This window comes from Eleutherodactylus coqui, chromosome 1 (assembly GCF_035609145.1).
Source record: "Eleutherodactylus coqui strain aEleCoq1 chromosome 1, aEleCoq1.hap1, whole genome shotgun sequence".
NCBI lineage: Eukaryota > Metazoa > Chordata > Amphibia > Anura > Eleutherodactylidae > Eleutherodactylus > Eleutherodactylus coqui.
Window position 1 is genome coordinate 118,852,701 of NC_089837.1, and position 21,452 is coordinate 118,874,152.

Sequence of the window (21,452 nt, forward strand, 5' to 3'; positions counted from 1 at the left end):
TCTATCTATCTATCTATCTATCTATCTATCTATCTCATATCTATCTATTTATCTCATATCTATCTATCTATCTATCTATCTATCTATCTATCTATCTATCTCTCTCATATCTATCTATCTATCTATCTCATATCTATCTATCTCTCCCTCTCTCATATCTACAGATAGTCCCCGACTTGCGAACATTCGAGTTACGAATTTCGCTAGATACGAACTATCTGTACAGCACAGTATGATGTAATGCTATGGCATTACATCATACTGTGCAGGGGCCGGAGAGGCTTCTATCAAGCCTGATAGAAGCCTGTCCGGTCACATCGCGGTTGCTGGGCAGCCGGGGGCCTTCTGAAAGGCCCTAGGGCTGTCTATGCAGAGCGCCTAGCAAGCCGTGCGCTTGATAGGCACTCTGCATAGGCAGCCCTGGGGCCTTTCAGGAGTCCCCGGCTGCCTAGCAACCACACAGCGTCCCGCGATCTCATCGTGGGACGCTGTACGGGCCCCTGAACGTCGGGTGCAGGCTGCTTCTTACATCGGGCACCCGGCGGCAGCAGTTCCGACGAGCCGCGCCGCTCGTCAGAACTGTTAACACTTTAAATACCGCTGTCAGAGCGGTATTTAAAGTGTTAACAGTTCCGACAAGCGCCACGGCTCGTCGGAACTGCTGCCGCCGGGTGCCCGATGTAAGAACAGCCTGCACCCGACGTTGTATGGAGCGGGATCCACCCGCGATCCCCTCCATACTACCGTTTGTTCGACTTGCGAACAAAACGGACTTGCGAACGGGCTCCCGGAACGGAACCCGTTCGCAAGTCGGGGACTATCTGTATCTATCTATCTATTTATCTCATATCTATCTATCTATCTCTCTCATATCTATCTATCTATCTATCTATCTATCTATCTATCTATCTATCTATCTAGCAGATGACTATAACAACACTTATTTTGCACTAAAAATAAAAATTGTGTTTTTTTTAACAGCTTGTCTCATAAAAATACGATTAAAACGATTGAAAATGTTATCTGCACCCTAAAATACTACCGATGAAAGTATCAACTTATCTTGAAAAAAACAAGCCTTCACATGGCGTCATACATGGAAAAATGAAAATTTATGGTTCTCTGAATGTGGCAATAAAAAATTGGCCTAATAAAAGAGAGACCCTAAAATCGTCAAGGTGCTCCTTCATTTTTGATGCCTGTGTTTGAGTTATGTTACACGGCCACATGTGGGATATATCTAAAAGCAGATTCTGGGTTATATAGGAGTTATGTTTATATACTAACTTCTGTTGTGAAATCGAAAATCTGTAAGAAAAATGAAACTTTCAAATTTACCTTCGCCTTTGCTGTTAGTTCTTGTGAAACACCTAGAGAGTTAGCAGAATTTTTAAATGCTGTTCCAAACTTTCAGCAGTGTACTTTTTAAAATGGGGAGTTTCTAATTTATAAGCCTCAGTACTAAATTGGTCCTTTAAAAATAGATTTTTGATATTTTTATCAAAATTAGAAAAATTGCTGCTGCAATGACTCACTTTCTGATGTCCAAATAGAATTAAGTAAGTTTTAAAAATGGGGCCTGATCAGGGAGGCCAAAACTGGCTGCAGGGGGAATGGGTTAAAGCATCCCAGAAGGTGCCATGTATATAGAGTCTGAGTGCTGTACCTCTTCATCATATCTCTTGAGTTTCATTGGAAGATCTCCCATTGAAAGTGAACCCCATATTTATGTGTGAGCAAACTTCTGAGGGCTTTCAGACTTTTGCTGAGTATGATGCTCCCTGATGAAGAATCTGGAGGGCAGTGGCTTGGGTTAGAGCCTGGAGCACCCTTTGTACAGCCTGCCACCAATATTCTCTTTCCTTGTGAAAATATGATATTTCATACGCTTTTTGCATGAGTTTGTTTTAGTTGGACTGAATCCCATTATGCTGTACAGTAGGTTAATGACCATGAATACGATAGTTTGACCTAGTTTATTTGTATTTTTTTAGTTGGAAAGTTGGTTCATCTATGTACTGACTTGTGCTTTGTGTTGCACAGATATACATTTACTTGTGGTGGAAATCTAACTGGAGTAACAGGATTACTGGGAAGTGAAGGGTTTCCAGGAGTCTACCCACCCAACAGCAAGTGTACATGGAAGATTACAGTAGGTTAATGTTTGTTTGTTTTTTTTATTTACTTGTTACTTGCAATAAATAATGAGCTTCAGAAGGATTTTCTGTGGATACAGACGCAGCAGTACAATGACTTTGGCATTATAAAAAAGTTGCTAAAATGAGAGGTCATTGGTTTTTAAACTTCCAGAGGGACCACAAAGTTCATTGAGCTTTAAAAATCAATGTATGTTATTTATGTGTAGGAATTTATGAGTAATCTAAAGACTTCCACAAGGACCAATAAACCTAAACAAAAACATGCAAAGGCAAAGAGCTGCTAACCTCTTTCACACATGTGAATGTTACATATATCTGCAGGTTATCAGACATGCTGTTACATTCATCCTGGACTGCCAACAAAACCCTGTGAGGATTCGGAACCTGAGCAGTCAGGACTGATGTGTAGGCTTGGTATAGAGGTGGCTAGATGCAGGAGAGGACAGATATGAGAGGCAGCGATCAGAGTGGGGTATTCTGAACCCCTTAGAAAGAACCCACCTCACAGCAAAGCACGCGTCCTGAAAGGGACGACCCTACTTCTTCTAAAAGGAAGACTTCAATGTCAAAGTGGAACCGGAGTGCAGAAAATCAGAGACAAATGGAAACTGACAGTGAATAAAAGACTAGGACACAGAAATGCAAGACAAACTGAAACACAGAGGACAAACGAGAACACAGGAGCCAGATCCCAGACAGGCACTAAGCAGGCTGACTTGATCAGAAATACACTGAGAATAACCAGCAACTCCCAGCCAGAAAGAGCTAGGTTATATAGGGAGCGGGAAGGAGCTGATTGGCTGACAAAACTGTCAATCACCAACCACTACCTTGCTACCAGCTAGAGGGTTGACAAGGGTTGGGATGGGGGCGGGGCTAAGCTCTACCCCTCCCCCCTTGTCCACAGCCAGCAATGGGAGGAGGCGGGATGGGGCGGCACTTATCTCCGCCCCATCCCGCCCCCTCTCATTGCAAAGAGTGAGTGAGAAGGAGAGCAGAGGGAGGGAGTTTAGCAGCCACGCTGCTAAACTCCCTCCCACCTCCGGCCTCTGTCATGGGCTCCCATAGGAGCCCATGCAGCGGCCAATGTATTCCAGCCCAAAAGATAGTTCCAGGACTATCTTTTTTACCCGATGTAAAAACACCCAAATCACAGCGTATATCGGCCGGCCGTGAAAACAGTGGGCTGATATACGCTCATAGGAAAGAAGCCTCAAAATCATATAGCCTGTGCTGTCACTAATTAGGGGTTCAAGCACAGAGGATATTTTTGTGTGGTAACATTACTGGCACCATAGTCATCATATAGTTATCATTTCTTTGCGGTTTCCCAGTAAGCCATCAGAATATGGTAATGAATGTAGTCAGGACCCACCACAGCTCTGTATTATACAGGAATTGTCCAGTGGTAAACTATTATTTGCCTATCTTCAGCCCAGGTCATCAATAGTAGATCAGATGGAGTCGGTTGCCCACCGATTAGCTGTTAACCAAGCCAACACACTTGTGCACTGAGCTAATTTCTACAGGAAGCAGATGGCTCCGTTCTTACTGCAGTGGAACCTAGCCTGCTATACCAAGCCTGGCCACTGCTAAAGGAATAGAGGTGTCTGCTTCCTGTAGAAATTAGACTTCAAATGAGAAAATAAGGGTATAACAAGAAAATGGGGCTTTTTAGTATAAGTTCTTCAACTTTCTAATATCCTTGTGTTTTAATTTCTCATCATTTTCAAGAAATTAGTTAGATGTCGGGGATTAAGAACATTTTTGTTTCCCTTAGCTTCAGCAAGCACCCCACATGCCTAGTCCTGTTCTCCGCTTACTGTCTAGTCAATAATCTGTGAGCGTTATACATCACCAGCTACAAAAGTCTCTATGGTAGTTTGCTACTATGTATCAGTGTAGAGTACAGACTGTTTACCTTACAGAGCATTACCTATGCTGGATACAGTTATATCCACTTCTCAGCAGGAAGCATGGCTAGGTATGTACAGCTCTGTAGCCCCTGAATATAATCACTGATGTACACTGGTAGCAAGCATTGTGAAAATAATAAGGATCTGAAATACAAAGTATATGGGAAAACTGCAGAATTTTTCATTTATACAGTGATTAAGCTCAAATTAAAAGAGGACATAAGAATTGTGTTTATTCAAGGAGCTGTACCAAGAACAACTTTTATAACCTGTCCATAAAATAGGTTATGAAAGTCTGATTGGTGTGGGTCTCAACGCTGAGACACCCACTGATCCCTGAGAATGGGGGTCCCATGTTCCCGTCTACTCCTCACTGTGGGTGTGCAGCGAGGATGTGCGGCGCCACTCCATTCATTTTCAATTGGACTGCTGGAGATAGCCGAACACTTAAACTCAGCTATCTCCGTCAGCCCTATTGAAATGAATTGAGCAGCGCAGCACATGTGCAACCACCATTGCTTTCAATTTGACATCACAGTGAGTGGGTGCAGCAAGACTGCAGTGATCACAAGTGGGGAACATAGGAACCCTGTTCTCAGAGGTAAGATCCAACCTATCATACTTTTTTTTTAAACTCAGTTTACTGAACAGTAAACCAAGCAAAATAAAGTAAAACAGTAGAGAATCAGACATTGAATACTGCATATTAGAGCATCAACAGAGCATGTTCCTCAATAATCACATGAGAAGCAGTGAGGGTAGAGGAAGAAGCAAATGTTAGATGCAATTGACTTAAACATTAAGTAACGATTAGAGATGAGCGAGCACCAAAATGCTCGGGTGCTCGTTACTCGAGACGAACTTTTCGCGATGCTCGAGGGTTCGTTTCGAGTAACGAACCCCATTGAAGTCAATGGGCGACTCGAGCATTTTTGTATATCGCCGATGCTCGCTAAGGTTTTCATTTGTGAAAATCTGGGCAATTCAAGAAAGTGATGGGAACGACACAGCAACGGATAGGGCAGGCGAGGGGCTACATGTTGGGCTGCATCTCAAGTTCCCAGGTCCCACTATTAAGCCACAATAGCGGCAAGAGTGCCCCCCCCCTCCCAACAATTTTTACTTGTGAAAAGCCCTCATTAGCAATGCATACCTTAGCTAAGCACCACACTACCTCCAACAAAGCACAATCACTGCCTGCATGACAATCCGCTGCCACTTCTCCTGGGTTACATGCTGCCCAACCCCCCCCCCCCCCCCCCGCACGACCCAGTGCCTTCAGCTGCCCTCATGCCACACGCTGGCCTCATAGCCACACCACCTTCATGTCTATTTATAAGTGTGTCTGCCATGAGGAGGAACTGCAGGCACACACTGCAGAGGGTTGGCACGGCCAGGCAGCGACCCTCTTTAAAAGGGGCGGGGCGATAGCCCATAATGCTGTACAGAAGCAATGAGAAATCCAATCCTGTGCCACCTCCATCAGGAGCTGCACACGTGGGCATAGCAATGGGGAACCCATGTGCCACACACTATTCATTCTGTCAAGGTGTCTGCATGCCCCAGTCAGACCGGGTTTTTTTATAAATAGTCACAGGCAGGCACAACTCCGCAATGGGAATTCCATGTGCACCCACAGCATGGGTGGCTCCCTGGAACCCACCGGCTGTACATAAATGTATCCCATTGCAGTGCCCATCACAGCTGAGGTAACGTCCGATTAAATGCAGGTGGTCTTCGGCCCACACTGCATGCCCCAGTCTGACCGGGATTTTTAATACATAGACACTGGCAGGTACAAATCCCTAATGTGAAGTCCCTGTGGACACACAGCATGGGTGGCTCCCTGGAACCCACCGGCGGTACATAAATATATCCCATTGCATTGCCCATCACAGCTGAGGTAACATCAGGTTTAATGCAGGTGGGCTTCGGCCCACACTGCATGCTCTAGTCAGACTGGGGTTCTTTAGAAGTGGACACATGGAGTTACAACTCCGTGTGGACCGACAGCATGGGTGGGTCCCAGGAAGCCACCGGCGGTACATAAATATATCCCATTGCATTGCCCATCACAGCTGAGGTAACGTCAGGTGTAATGTAGGTGGGCTTCGGCCCACACTGCATGCCCCAGTCTGACCGGGGCTTTTAATACATAGACACTGGCAGGTACAAATCCCTAATGTGAAGTCCCTGTGGACACACAGCATGGGTGGCTCCCTGGAACCCACCGGCGGTACATAAATATATCCCATTGCATTGCCCATCACAGCTGAGGTAACATCAGGTTTAATGCAGGTGGGCTTCGGCCCACACTGCATGCCCCAGTCAGACTGGGGTTCTTTAGAAGTGGACACATGGAGTTACAACTCCGTGTGGACCGACAGCATGGGTGGGTCCCAGGAAGCCACTGGCGGTACATAAATATATCCCATTGCATTGCCCATCACAGCTGAGGTAACGTTAGGTTTAATGCAGGTGGGCTTCGGCCCACACTGCATGCCCCAGTCAGACTGGGGTTCTTTAGAAGTGGACGCATGGAGTTACAACTCCGTGTGGACCGACAGCATGGGTGGCTCCCTGGAACCCACCGGCGGTACATACATATATCCCATTGCAGTGCCCAGCACAGCTGAGGTAACGTCAGCTTTAATGCAGGTGGGCTAAAAATTAGTAGGATTACAATGTAGGCGAGGGCCCAAAAAATTGGTGTACCAACAGTACAAATGTACTTCAGAAAAATTGCCCATGCCCAACCAAGAGGGCGGGTGAATCCCATTAATCGCTTTGGTTAATGTGGCTTAATTTGTAACTAGGCCTGTAGGCAGCCCAGTTCAAATAAAAATTGGTTCAGGTGCAAGTTTCAACGCTTTATTGAATTGAGAATTGAAACGTATAAACATTGTTTACAAAAGTTATATGACTGAGCCTTGTGGGCCTAAGAAAAATTGCCCGTTCGGCGTGATTACGTGAGGTTTCAGGAGGAGGAGCAGGAGGAGGAGGATGAATATAATACACAGATTGATGAAGCTAAAAGGTCCCCGTTTTTGATGGTGATAGAGAATGATGCTTCCATCCGCGGGTGCAGCCTACGTATTGCTTAGGTATCGCTGCTGTCCGCTGGTGGAGAAGAGAACTCTGGGGAAATCCAGGCTTTGTTCATCTTGATGATTGTAAGCCTTGTTGGCACTGTCGGTTGACAGGCGGGTACGCTTATCCGTGATGATTCCCCCAGCCGCACTAAACACCCTCTCTGACAAGACGCTAGCCGCAGGACAAGCAAGCACCTCCAGGGCATACAGCGCGAGTTCAGGCCACGTGTCCAGCTTCGACACCCAGTAGTTGTAGGGGGCAGAGGCATCACCGAGGACGGTCGTGCGATCGGCTACGTACTCCCTCACCATCCTTTTACAGTGCTCCCGCCGACTCACCCTTGACTGGGGAGCGGTGACACAGTCTTGCTGGGGAGCCATAAAGCTGTCAAAGGCCTTGGACAGTGTTCCCCTGCCTGTGCTGTACATGCTGCCTGATCTCCACACCACCTCCCCTGCTACCTGGCCCTCGGAACTGCGCCTTCTGCCACTAGCGCTGTCAGATGGGAATTTTACCATCAGTTTGTCCGCCAGGGTCCTGTGGTATAGCATCACTCTCGAACCCCTTTCCTCTTCGGGTATGAGAGTGGAAAGGTTCTCCTTATACCGTGGGTCGAGCAGTGTGTACACCCAGTAATCCGTAGTGGCCAGAATGCGTGTAACGCGAGGGTCACGAGAAAGGCATCCTAACATGAAGTCAGCCATGTGTGCCAGGGTACCTGTACGCAACACATGGCTGTCCTCACTCGGAAGATCACTTTCAGGATCCTCCTCCTCCTCCTCCTCCTCTGGCCATACATGCTAAAAGGATGACAGGCAAGCAGCATGGGTACCCTCAGCAGTGGGCCAAGCTGTCTCTTCCCCCTCCTCCTCATGATCCTCCCCCTCCTCCTCAACGCGCTGAGATATAGACATGAGGGTGCTCTGACTATCGAGCGACATACTGTCTTCCCCCGCCTCCGTTTCCGAGCGCAAAGCGTCTGCCTTTATGCTTTGCAGGGAACCTCTCAAGAGGCATAGCAGAGGAATGGTGACACTAATGATTGCAGCATCGCCGCTCAGCATCTGGGTAGACTCCTCAAAGTTTCCAAGGACCTGGCAGATGTCTGCCAACCAGGCCCACTCTTCTGTAAAGAATTGAGGAGGCTGACTCCCACTACGCCGCCCATGTTGGAGTTGGTATTCCACTATAGCTCTACACTGCTCATAGAGCCTGGCCAACATGTGGAGCGTAGAGTTCCACCGTGTGGGCACGTCGCACAGCAGTTGGTGCACTGGCAGATTAAACCGATGTTGCAGGGTGCGCAGGGTGGCAGCGTCCGTCTTGGACTTGCGGAAATGTGCGCAGAGCCGGCGCACCTTTCCGAGCAGGTCTGACAAGCGTGGGTAGCTTTTCAGAAAGCGCTGAACCACCAAATTAAAGACGTGGGCCAGGCACGGCACGTGCGTGAGGCTGCCAAGCTGCAGAGCCGCCACCAGGTTACGGCCGTTGTCACACACGACCATGCCCGGTTGGAGGCTCAGCGTCGAAAGCCAGCGGTCGGTCTGCTCTGTCAGACCCTGCAGCAGTTTGTGGGCCGTGTGCCTCTTCTCTCCTAAGCTGAGTAGTTTCAGCACGGCCTGCTGACACTTGGCCACCGCTGTGCTGCCACGCCGCGAGACATCGGCTGCTGGCGACGTGCTGCTGCTGACACATCTTGATTGCGAGACAGAGGTTGCGTAGGAGGAGGGTGGTTTAGTGGAGGAAGCATACACCGCCGCAGATACCACCACCGAGCTAGGGGCCCGCAATTCTGGGGGTGGGTAGGACGTGAGCGGTCCCAGGCTCTGACTCGGTCCCAGCCTCCACTAAATTCACCCAATGTGCCGTCAGGGAGATATAGTGGCCCTGCCCGCCTGTGCTTGTCCACGTGTCCGTTGTTAAGTGGACCTTGCCAATAACTGCGTTGGTGAGGGCGCGTACAATGTTGTGGGAGACGTGGTCGTGCAGGGCTGGGACGGCACATCGGGAAAAGTAGTGGCGACTGGGAACCGAGTAGCGCGGGGCCGCCGCCACCATCATGTTTTTGAAAGCCTCCGTTTCCACAACCCTATACGGCAGCATCTCCAGGCTGATCAATTTGGCTATGTGCACGTTTAACGCTTGAGCGTGCGGGTGCGTGGCGGCGTACTTGCGCTTGCGCTCCAACACTTGCGCTAGTGACGGCTGGACGGTGCGCTGAGAGACATTGGTGGATGGGGCCGAGGACAGCAGAGGTGAGGGTGTGGGTGCAGGCCGGTAGACGGTCGTGCCTGTGTCCTGAGAGGGGGGTTGGATCTCAGTGGCAGGTTGGGGCACAGGGGGAGAGGCAGTGGTGCAAACCGGAGGCGGTGAATGGCCTTCGTCCCAGCTTGTGGGGTGCTTGGCCATCATATGCCTGCGCATGCTGGTGGTGGTGAGGCTGGTGGTGGTGGCTCCACGGCTGATCTTGGTGCGACAAACCTTACACACCACTGTTCGTCGGTCGTCTGCACTCTCAGTGAAAAACTGCCAGACCTTTGAGCACCTCGGCCTCTGCAGGGTGGCATGGCGCGAGGGGGCGCTTTGGGAAACAGTGGGTGGATTATTCGGTCTGGCCCTGCCTCTACCCCTGGCCACCGCACTGCCTCTTCCAACCTGCCCTGCTGCTGCACTTGCCTCCTCCTCTGAAGACCTGTCCTCAGTAGGCTTAGCAAACCAGGTGGGGTCAGTCACCTCATCGTCCTGCTGCTCTTCCTCCGAATCCTCTGTGCGCTCCTCCCTCGCACTTACTGCAATTACTACTACCTGAGTGATAGACAACTGTGTCTCATCGTCGTCGTCCTCCTTACCCACTGAAAGCTCTTGAGACAGTTGCCAGAAGTCCCCAGCCTCATCCCCCGGACCCCGGGAACTTTCCAAAGGTTGGGCATCGGTCACGAGAAACTCCGCCGGTGGGAGAGGAACCATTGCTGACCATTCTGGGCAGGGGCCCGAGAACAGTTCCTGGGAGTCTGCCTGCTCCTCAGAATGTGTCATTGTAATGGAGTGAGGAGGCTGGGAGGAAGGAGGAGCAGCAGCCAGAGGATTCAGAGTTGCAGCAGTGGACGGCGTAGAACTCTGGGTGGTCGATAGATTGCTGGATGCACTTTCTGCCATCCACGACAGGACCTGCTCACACTGCTCATTTTCTAATAAAGGTCTACCTCGTGGACCCATTAATTGTGAGATTAATCTGGGGACGCCAGAAACGTGCCTCTCTCCTAATCCCGCAGCAGTCGGCTGCGATACACCTGGACCAGGAGCTCGGCCTGCGCCCACACCCTGACTTGGGCCTCCGCGTCCTCGCCCGCGTCCACGTCCTCTAGGCCTACCCCTACCCCTCAGCATGCTGTATTACCAGTAGTGCAGAAACAGAACGCTGTAATTAAATGTGCCGCTTATTGGCCTGTGGTTGGAGGCTGACTTCGCTTACGGAACGCACAGCAGAGCCAGGAAAGAATTTTGCGCAAGCCTGTAGTGAGACGTAGGTGCGTATGACTGAGCTAGTGGAATTCTCAGCGCAGAAGCAGTCAAGTGTCCAAAGGCCACTAGTAGGCCTTAAATATTTTGCTTCTATTTTTTTAAAGGCTGAGCTGAGACAGCAGACAGATACTGTAGGCAGCGTATATATGTATACTGTTTCCCTCTGGACAGGACGGCGGTGATGTAACGGGCAACGCAGAGCCAGGAAAGAATTTTGCGCAAGCCTGCTGTAACACTTAGCTGCGTAATAATTAGAACTACTACCCCCAGCAGAGACGCAGTACACTCAAGACGATCACAGGCAGCCCAAAGATAGTATTTTTCCCAAATTTGTTTGAAAAAGCCCACTGCCTATATAGACAGTATATCTCTTTCCCTGCCTCACCAGTACTGGCCCTATACTATGTACAAGGACTGCAGACTGTTTCCCTCTGGACGGGATGACGGCGGTGATGTAACGGGCAACGCAGAGCCAGGAAAGAATTTTGCGCAAGCCTGCTGTAACACTTAGCTGCGTAATAATTAGGACTACTACCCCCAGCAGAGACACAGTACACTCAAGACGATCACAGGCAGCCCAAAGATAGTATTTTTCCCAAATTTGTTTGAAAAAGCCCACTGCCTATATAGACAGTATATCTCTTTCCCTGCCTCACCAGTACTGGCCCTATACTATGTACAAAGACTGCAGACTGAGGACGCAATGCTCTGCACGCCCGATATACAAAAAAAAAAAAAATGTGCAACACTGTTTACAGCAGCCTTAACAGTACTGCACACGGTCAGATGTGGCCCTAAGAAGGACCATTGGGGTTCTTCAAGCCTAAAATAACTCCTAACACTCTCCCTATAGCAGCAGCATCAGCAGCACTGTCCCTGATCTCTGTCAGAATGCATCTGTGGCGAGCCGCGGGAGGGTCAGATTTAAATACTCGGGTGACACCTGATCTCCCCAGCCACTCACTGCAGGGGGGTGGTATAGGGCTGGAACGTCACAGGAGGAAGTTGTAATGCCTTCCCTGTGTTTCTATTGGCCAGAAAAGCGCGCTAATGTCTCAGAGATGAAAGTGAAAGTAACTCGAACATCGCGTGGTACTCGTCTCGAGTAACGAGCATCTCGAACACGCTAATACTCGAACGAGTATCAAGCTCGGACGAGTACGTTCGCTCATCTCTAGTAACGATCTGTAACCATGTGGAGTTAATAGTGTAAGATTAGAATTGACCTATCTTGTGGATTGGTAATAAAAGTTGTTCTTGCTACAACCCCTTTAATTTTCACTTGGAAAGTGCCAGAACTTCTTAATACATATTCCAAAGTGGTCCCTGAAGCAAGACATAAGGAAATACTTTATATAAGTGATACGCCACCTATAGTATAGCATATATGAGTATTTTTGTAATTTAGTTTATTTTTTTACCTATTTTTTTTATCCTTTACCCAGCGGTGTAGCGAGGCCATCCTGTACCCGGGCAGAGATACAGTTTGATGCTCCCCAACTCCCCCAAACTAATTAATAAATTAATGTAATGTAGCTTTTTTTATTTATTTAGTTTCTCCATTGTTGAGTCTGTATCTGGACATCTGGAGAGAACGGTGTGGCTTTTGTGCAGCCATTATGCAGCAGCTATATGTACTGAACAGCATATTGGCACAGTGCAGGTAAAGCTGGTGTTTACCTGCAAAATTCTGCAGCGACTTAGCAGTCAATTTGACTCCACACCGAACGATATCTCGACACAGTTCTCGGCTATATATGCTGCTCTGTGGCGCTACACACAGACCGGGGCTGTAGCTAAAGGCTCAAATTGGGGCCTCTGTGCGCAACTCCTTTTGATGCCTGCTGGGTGCATTGCTGGGTCTCTTAAGGTTCAGTCACACGGGCGCATCGGCGCCCGTGTTACTGCAGGTAGCAGACGGCCGTACCTGAAGACAGACATCTCTCTGCAGCGCCAGGAGAAAGAACATGTGACCGGCTTCATTGCCGGTCATGTGTTCCTTCATCAGCGCTGCAGAGAGACGTCCGTCTTCAGGTACGGCCGTCTTCTTTCTGCAGTAAGGGCTCAGTCACACGGGCGCTTCGGCGCCGGTGTATGGGTACCGATGCGCCTGTGTGACTGAGCCCTTAGGCTGTTTACACAGGGTAAATTTAAAGGAAAGTTGACAAATAGAAATCTGTGTGGTTGCTGCAGATTTCTGTCATAGATTTTCATTTGTAAAGCTCCATGCACACGGGCAGAAATTACGCGGCGGGATTTCTGGCAGAATTTCCGCCCGTGGCCGCTGCCATAGGATTGCATTAGAAAACGCAATCCTAGGCAGACGGCCGCGATTTGTCAGCGTGAAATCACACACGGAAAACAAATCCCGGCATATTCTATTTCTGTGTGGGTCTCGTATAGGCCCGCACAGAAATGTCAGTGGTGACAGGCCGGCTCCTCTATGCGCATGCACCGGTTGGCCGGCAGCCGGGGCATAGCAGAGAATGAAGACGCCGGGAGCGGGTGAGCCGCAGGCCTCTGCAGAGGGCACGGGTCCGCATCCCACTGCAGATCTACATGCAGATTTAGAACTGTCAATGGGAAAAATCAACATACAATTTGGGGCAGATTTCACTTCAGATCCAGAAAGAAAAGGTATTTTTGGTTCTACACAAAGCAAAAGCAAGTTGAAAAATAAGGAGCAAAAAAAGTAGCATACTAACATAGAATGTAAGGCCGAAAAAAGACACATGTCCATCCAGTTCAACCTATTACCCGATGCTGATACAGAGGAAAGCAGAAAAAAAATAATTAGGTAGAAGCCAATTTTCCACATTTAAGGGAAAGAATTCCTTCCCGACTCCAATCTGGCAATCGGAATAATCCCTGGATCACCGACCCTTCTGAAGTTATTAATGATTATAACATATAATATCGTATCGCTCAAGACACACGTCCAGGCCCCTCTTGTACTCTTTTATCGAATTCGCCATCACCACGTCAGGCAGAGAGCTCCATAGTCTCACTGCTCTTACAGTAAAGAACCCCCTCCTATGTCGGTATAGAAACATTCTTTCCTCTAGACATAGTAGATGCTCCCCTGTAATGTCACTAAATCTAGATACAATATTTTACAAAGAGCTAAAATGTTATGACTGTAGAGCCAATGGAAATCCCGGTCACTGTGCTATCAATACCCCAGTAGTAACATCATACTTTACACGTTGTTAGTCCGGAGACCTGCTAGTCACAGACTGTTCCTGGGATACCCGTGATTCATCTGCCTATAAGACATGACAGTGTGATGACTGCAGGAACCATAGATTAGGAGATGTCTGTATGTTCAGTCATGAACCAGTTACTAGCCCGAACCCCATGAGTCATATCAGTAGGAGACGCAGTGTAGGTTTCGTTCTCTCTTACCATCTGGCACCTTGTGAAATCGAATGACATTGTGGTTATTATATTAAGCAATAGAAATGCAGCATATTGGGACGCGGATTCTTAAGAATTTTATTAAAAAAATGTTACATTGTGATTTGTTTACACAAACAAGTATTTCCACATATACTTAAAGGGGTTGTCCCGCGGCAGCAAGTGGGTCTATACACTTCCGTATGGCCATATTAATGCACTTTGTAATGTACATTGTGCATTAATTATGAGCCATACAGAAGTTATCAAAAGTTATTCACTTACCTGTTCCGTTGCTAGCGTCCTCGTCTCCATGGTTGCCGTCTAATTTTCGCCGTCTAATGGCCAAATTAGACGCGCTTGCGCAGTCCGGGTCTTCTTCTCTTCTCAATGGGGCTCCGTGTAGCTCCGTGTAGCTCCGCCCCGTCACGTGCCGATTCCAGCCAATCAGGAGGCTGGAATCGGCAATGGACCGCACAGAAGAGCTGCGGTCCACGGAGGGAGAAGATCCCGGCGGCCATCTTCAACCGGTAAGTAAGAAGTCACCGGAGCGCGGGGATGCAGGTAAGCGCTGTGCGGTGTTATTTTTTTAACCCCTGCATCGGGGTTGTCTCGCGCCGAACGGGGGGGGGGGGGGGGGGGGGGGGTTGAAAAAAAACAAAAAACCGTTTCGGCGCGGGACAACCCCTTTAAGTTATTGGAAACTGCAGGAACATCAGATTCCCCTGTGACACTGAATACCAGAGACATTTGTATTCAATGATCCCTAAGCTAGTATTCCAGGAAGAACAATAATTGCAATTACTATATGATACCCGAATATACAATATCAAATCAAATATGAGCCAAATAAGGTCACTGATCCATTTATCAATTGATTCCTACGTATTTATATTCTTTCCCTTTATCTCTTTCTGTTACTGGCCTATCTTCAGGACAGGTCATCAATAGTAGATCGGATGGGGTCCATTGCCGAGAACCCCTACTGATCAGCTTTTCACCAGGCCAGCACACTTGTGCACTCAGCTAATTTCTGCAGGAAGCAGATGGCTCTGTTCTTACTGTAGTGGTCAAGCTTGGTACTGCAGGCAAATTTCACATTCATTTCAATGGGAATCTAGCCTGCAATACCAATTCTGATTACTGCTATTAGAACAGAGGTGTAAAATCAGCTCAGTATGCAAGCATCCAAGCCTGGTAAACAGTTGATCCCGAGTGAGCGACTCCTATGGATCTGTTATTGATGGCCTGGCGCGAGGATAGCCCACCAACTGGTGATTTTAATCATTGAAGTATATTAAAAGCACACTTTATGCTACAGCAATCACATTTGTTTCTGCAGGTGTAAGATAACCTATACAGAATAAAAACAAACAAATACAAAGACAAAGAAATTAATTACTGTAATTCCAAACCCAGATACTATCTGCCCACAGAACACGGGAAAGATGGAAATGTTAAAAATGATCTCAGAGCATAACTTATTGTGTTTGGATTCCTTTGCCTGTGATCCAGTTGGTGATGTCAGTATGTTTATACAGTAATGGACTGATAAGCGTATTGCCTTTGGCACTTTCAGTACAGTATGAGTAGTCTGTATTTTGAGCCATTCCATAACATACTCCTATTACTAGAATCCAACAACTGAGCAGAAGAAAAAATCTAAAATAATTCCTTGTCAAAAACCAGAGTGCCATGAATTAACAAAGAATTGTCCAGTCTTTAGGCTGTAATTACACAGCTGAGTGCGATATCCATCCGAGAAAATTGGACATATATCGCTCTCGTAATTCTGTGATTTTTCTGCTATTGTGATGCATTGCATTGCTGTACATGCGATTTACACACATGTTTTTCATGTGTGCGAAAAAAATTGCATGTTGTCCCAGTACTTATAATGAAAAAACACATCACGCTCATATGCAAATTGCAAGGCATTTTTTGTATTTACCCATAGGAAATAATGGGCGATTATTGAAGAAAATCGCCCAAAAATAGGACATGGGTAATATTTCTCTTAGACCAAGAGTTCAAAATAGAAAAATTGCAGCATGTGTATAAACCCATTGAAAATAATGTATTCTTTACTAGAGCGAGTTCTGTCCAAATGACATCAGATGGAACTCACACAAGTTTCTCGCCCATGTAAATACATTCCTATTCCCCGTTGCCCCCATAGTAGATTTTGGCTGTACATATGGTATGTATTCCCTGGTTCCCATAACTTATATTTATAAGTTTCCAGACCTTTCAAATGCAAAAATTGCCCATATATTATATGCTGAACACTCATTTGTCCAGCAGCTACCTCCCCCACCCCACCCCCACACATACACATGTAATCTCAGCTTGGCCATGCATGCTTTTCTTCTGTATGAGGAGAAGCAATTAATGGTTCTTTTAGACTCACCAGGTTCTTGGTCCAATCTAGCGAAGGCCAATCAAAATGCATGTCGATTAGTGCTGGTTCCTTTTCCCTAACTTGGGCTGAGAACTGGCTCATAATTATTATAATTTGTCCCCACAGCTGTCTGTAGCTGTCTTGGTTCACATGAGTAGGTAGTACAGCTGATCAGCGAACAATTTTAGGCTCGCTGAAATAATAAACCAACCAACGAGCATTCGTTCATTCGTCAGCTGATCATCGGTCCTTTTTTTGGCTGGGTTGTTGAATGAATGAGCATTCGAAGAAATTTTCATGCCTGAGAATCAGATTGTGTAAAATGACCATAGGCCTCATGTCCACGGGGAAAAGAAGAATTAAAATCCGCAGCGGATTTTAACTCTTCACCCGCATACTGATCCGCACCCCATAGGGATGCATTGACCACCCGCGGGTAGATAAATACCCGCGGATGGTCAATAAAAGTGAATTAAAAAAATATGGAGCACGAAAAAAATGGACATGCTCCATTCAGGTACGGGTCTCCCGCAGGCTTCTATTGAAGCCTATGGAAGCCGTCCGGATCTGCGGGAGACCTAAAATCAGAATTACTAACCTGCTCCGGACACTCGGGATCTTCCCTTCTTCGCGGCTTGATCTTCTCTCCGTCGCGTCTGGATCTTCTTTCTTCGGGCCGCTGGATGTGCCCGGCGCATGCGCGAGGCACACAGCCGGCGTGCCGAGCACATCCGCCGGTCTGAAGAAAGAAGATCCGACCGTGACGGAGAGAAGATCAAGCCGCGAAGAAGGGAAGATCCGGAGCGGGCGAGAGGTGAGTAATTGTTATTTTAATGCCTCATGTCCGCGGGGCAGGAGGGAACCGCTACGGATTCTCCATAGAGAATCCGTAGCGGGCCTGATTTTCCCCGTGGACATGAGCAGTGCCCAGACACCTCTGGGAGCGGGTTATCTTCCAGAGAATAAAAGGGTTAAGCAGTTGAAATCCAACTGCCCAGTCTCTATGTTCCCCAAATCTGCTGCCGGCAGAGAATCGGGAGGCACCCCTACATATTGGATCATCAACCTGTCCCGCCTAAGTCAGCTGGTTGGGCTGATCAACATCTCATGTATATGGCGACTCAAACCCATGAGGATGTGATGGAAATTAGCTATTTAAGCACGTTCTGCTTTAAAAAGGCGTCATTGTGTTCCAAAAGACTGCATTATACATTCAGAAGTATTAAAAAAATGTATCCATTTCATTGCTATACGGTATTTGGAATCTCACTATGATGTATTTATGTCGAGGATGTGAAGAGCCGTTGGTTCATTAAGCTCTTTTAGTTGTGATTACAGAAGGTCCTGAACCATACATATCAGCCCTATGTATCTATGAGTATCTGCTTTATGTTTCTTTGAGCACCTGGACCTGGAATCACTCACGTTCTATTTACATATCCAACAGTGAACTAACATGTTATGTGACCTGACCAGACCTGATGAAGAGTACCGCAGGGTGTCACAGCTCCATTTACAGTAAAGTGTCTAGACGGTTCTCGCTACAGATTTCAAAGCTCCATTTACTATTAAAAACTTGAGGACTGGGGATAGAGGACTTCGTAGGGTTTCCGAGTATTGTTTCATGTTATATCCTGACAGGGTCAGAAGTACATTCAACTGCAAATAAATGTGTTTCCTTTATCTTTACTTCCTCCTTATTGGTATGTTGGAGAAACACGTAGCAGATGGTACACATGACATGACTGTTTCCAATATGCTTTTTAAGAATTCAAAGGAAATGATCTTGCTAAAACCTCATAGCATTACTGTATCTACTGTATATGTATAGAGAAGTATAGGAAAAAATAATATATTTATATAATAACATGGTATGACTCTTTAGATACTATTTTCACTTAAACAGGACCTGTCACCTCTTATTACATGTTTGTTTTAGTAACTACTTGCATTGAGTACTTCTGAAGTATCTTTTCTTAGGACTCTGCATTGTACCATTCCTCTGTTTTTCCTCCTGGAATTTTTTAAATAAATTGGTATTTGTGTGTTACCAGCTATCAGTATTGCTAATATCAGGACTATGTAGGGACACACCCCTTTGACAAGGAAAATGGTAACACCCAGTTGTAATTTTGTTTGTAATTACTTGGAGGGGTAACAGAGGAATGGTGCAAAACAGCCTTATAAGAACACTACATTGTTACAAAAGATGCTCCAGAATTGTTATATGATGAGCAATACACATTGTGAGACGGCCCTGGTATCTGGCTCGGGGTTTCTGTGGTGATGTGGGACAGTATCGGTAGCACATTGGTACGGGAATAGCTCACATAGGGAGGCAATATATATACTTTCAGTAACAAACTTTAATTGGGGACCACTAGTGATTAACCAAAATGTGTGATGGAAGCTGGCAGCAAGTGTTTAGTCCCTCCACAAAGGAAATAAAGCCTTACATGGTGCCCATTGAAATCAATGTACAGTATTGTCTCTGTAGCACAGGGACGGGCCAGGTCCACCATAAAGAGAGGCAATCTTTGTAGCTGCTCCTTTGCCTCATATAAATGATTAAGTCCTGAATGGGGCACCCACTTCTACTAAGGAGGTGGTCCCACAGGATCGGTAACACGTGCGTAATTGGAGAGGCACCCACCAAGAACCGGGGTCCCAAATCTCCCTGTATTAATTGATTGACAATAATGTGTGCATTGTCAGTCCATTCATCTCTATGGGACTACTGATATAGACAACTGCAAGTGCTCTGCAATCTCTGGTGCTTCCATAAAGATGACTAGTGTGGGAGTGCGCACACACGAACACCACATCATTCATATGAGGAGACTCAAAACTCTGTTCTCGTGATTGCTGAGAGTCTCTCTGACTTCCACCAACCCGATACATCACTTGTCCTGTGAATAGGTAATAATTTGCTATGGGCGTAAGAACCCCTTTAACTCAACATTCCCTAATAGGTTATTTGACAATGGATTTTCTAAACAATTTAAGAAAAGAAGATTGTCACAAGATTTATTTTACACTTACTTACAAGAGTCCAAATTCAGGGTTCTTCTGCCATTACATGAGTTACATGCTGCTATAATTGGCTGTACATATCAATGATACATTTATTTTGCAGGTACCCGAGGGTAAGGTCGTTGTCCTTTCCTTCCGCTTTATTGATTTGGAGAATGACAATCTATGCCGATATGACTTTGTGGATGTTTATAGCGGGCATGCTAATGGGCAACGCATCGGAAGATTCTGTGGCACTTTTAGACCAGGTGCCCTTGTATCACACAGCAATAAGATGTTGGTTCAAATGGTGTCAGATGCCAACACAGCAGGAAATGGATTCATAGCAATGTATTCTGCAGCTGAACCCAATGAAAGAGGTATTGTACACTACTCCTTCCATTAGACACATATTCAGTATTCTTGGGGAAGATGTATCGATAATAAATGCCTTCAGGTCCTCAATTGAGATGAAAATTGTGTTTCCCGCCTATAACATCCTTCTTTCCCACACAGCTTATGTTTGCTTATTTAGCCCGTCCCAGGCCATTTTTAAAAAGTGGTATATAGTTAGACAAGTTAGGCCAGCATCATATGGGTTAACATGTCACTTGAATTCCTGAAGACACAAGATCAGTAGGCATACAAACATCAGGCCAAGACCGTATTTACACAGGCGATGTTGTCTGCGAGTGTGATTTGTTTTGCGAGAAAAATTCATTGCATCGCAGTACATGCGATTTTCATGAAAATTGCATGTTATTTCCATAGGAAAAAATTAAATTGCATCGCACTCAGATGAAAATCACATTTTTTTTTAATCCCCTAGGAAATAATGGGAGATATTGCACAAAATATAGGACATGCTGCGGTCTTTCATGTAAATACATCCATTGCAAATATTGTATTCTATTTTTGTGCGAGTATCGCTGCAAGAGGCACAAAAAAACGCAATAAAGTTGTTTGTGTAATTACAGCCTAAGGCTTTATTTCCACGAGCATATATTGGTCGTCGTTTTCACGGCCGGACGATATACACTACGATCTGATGCATTGCATTCCAATACATCAGATTACATGGCCGTATTTCTGTGGAGTAAAAGCAACCGGACGGCCGATATAGCATTGGACGCTTTTACGTCAGGCCGCAAAGATAGTCCTGGAACTATCTTTACAGCCGGAATACGTTGGCCGCTGCATAGGATCCTATGGGAGCCAATGACAGCGGCCGGAGAAGAGAGGTGGGAGGAAGTTTAGCAGCGGGACTGCTAAACTCCCTGCCCTTCTCTCCCCCTCTCTTCTCCCCTCTGGCTCTTTGCAATGGGAGGGGGTGGGAAAGGGGCAGAGCTTCCCATTGCTGGGGGAAAATAAGGGGCGGGGGTGCTTTGCTCCACCCCTTGTCCCACCCACTCGTATTGCAAAAAGCAGAGGGAAGGAGAGAGGAGGCGAGCTGGCAAGGGGGAGGGAAGGGGAGCCAATGGCATTGCAGCCTTGGCGATATGCGCCGGGCCGTAATGCCATCTGAATGGGCGCACAAACATTAGATTTTTGCACCTGTTCACACATTTTTACAGCATTGGCAAGCAGACGTAAAAATGCCTACGCTGATGGGAAAGAGGCCTAAGTGGTAGTCTATGTCAAACAACAAGACAGGAAGCAGGAGAATAAAAAACTTGGATCATGATCAGTTATATGGGTCAGAGGCAATCAATTAGGTAAGTAACAGGCAGGAGTTGAGTTTTAGTTGTTTATTGCTATCATTGGCCACCCTATTGCTAAAGGCAAGTGTGAATCGTTTACTAAGAAAAAAAGGACCTGGAACCAGTGAATTGAAAGGGGGTTAGAGAAGAACAACTGCAGGTAATATTCCTCCTGCCCCCTTTGGTCCGTGGACAGGATTGTGTCCCAAAATCAGAGGGTTGCTTTAAAATCTCACCATATAATGATAAATTA

General features: G+C 46.7%; 1 protein-coding gene across 1 annotated transcript in view; it reads left to right on the forward strand.

Moving 5' to 3' along the window:
* The window catches only part of PCOLCE2 (procollagen C-endopeptidase enhancer 2), a 72,632-nt gene that overhangs the window by 10,779 nt on the left and 40,401 nt on the right, over positions 1-21,452 (forward strand). Inside the window, exons 2-3 of the mRNA XM_066599468.1 lie at positions 2,044-2,152; positions 19,624-19,879. Of these exons, the coding sequence (XP_066455565.1) occupies positions 2,044-2,152; positions 19,624-19,879 (365 nt within the window). The remainder of the gene's footprint in view (positions 1-2,043; positions 2,153-19,623; positions 19,880-21,452) is intronic.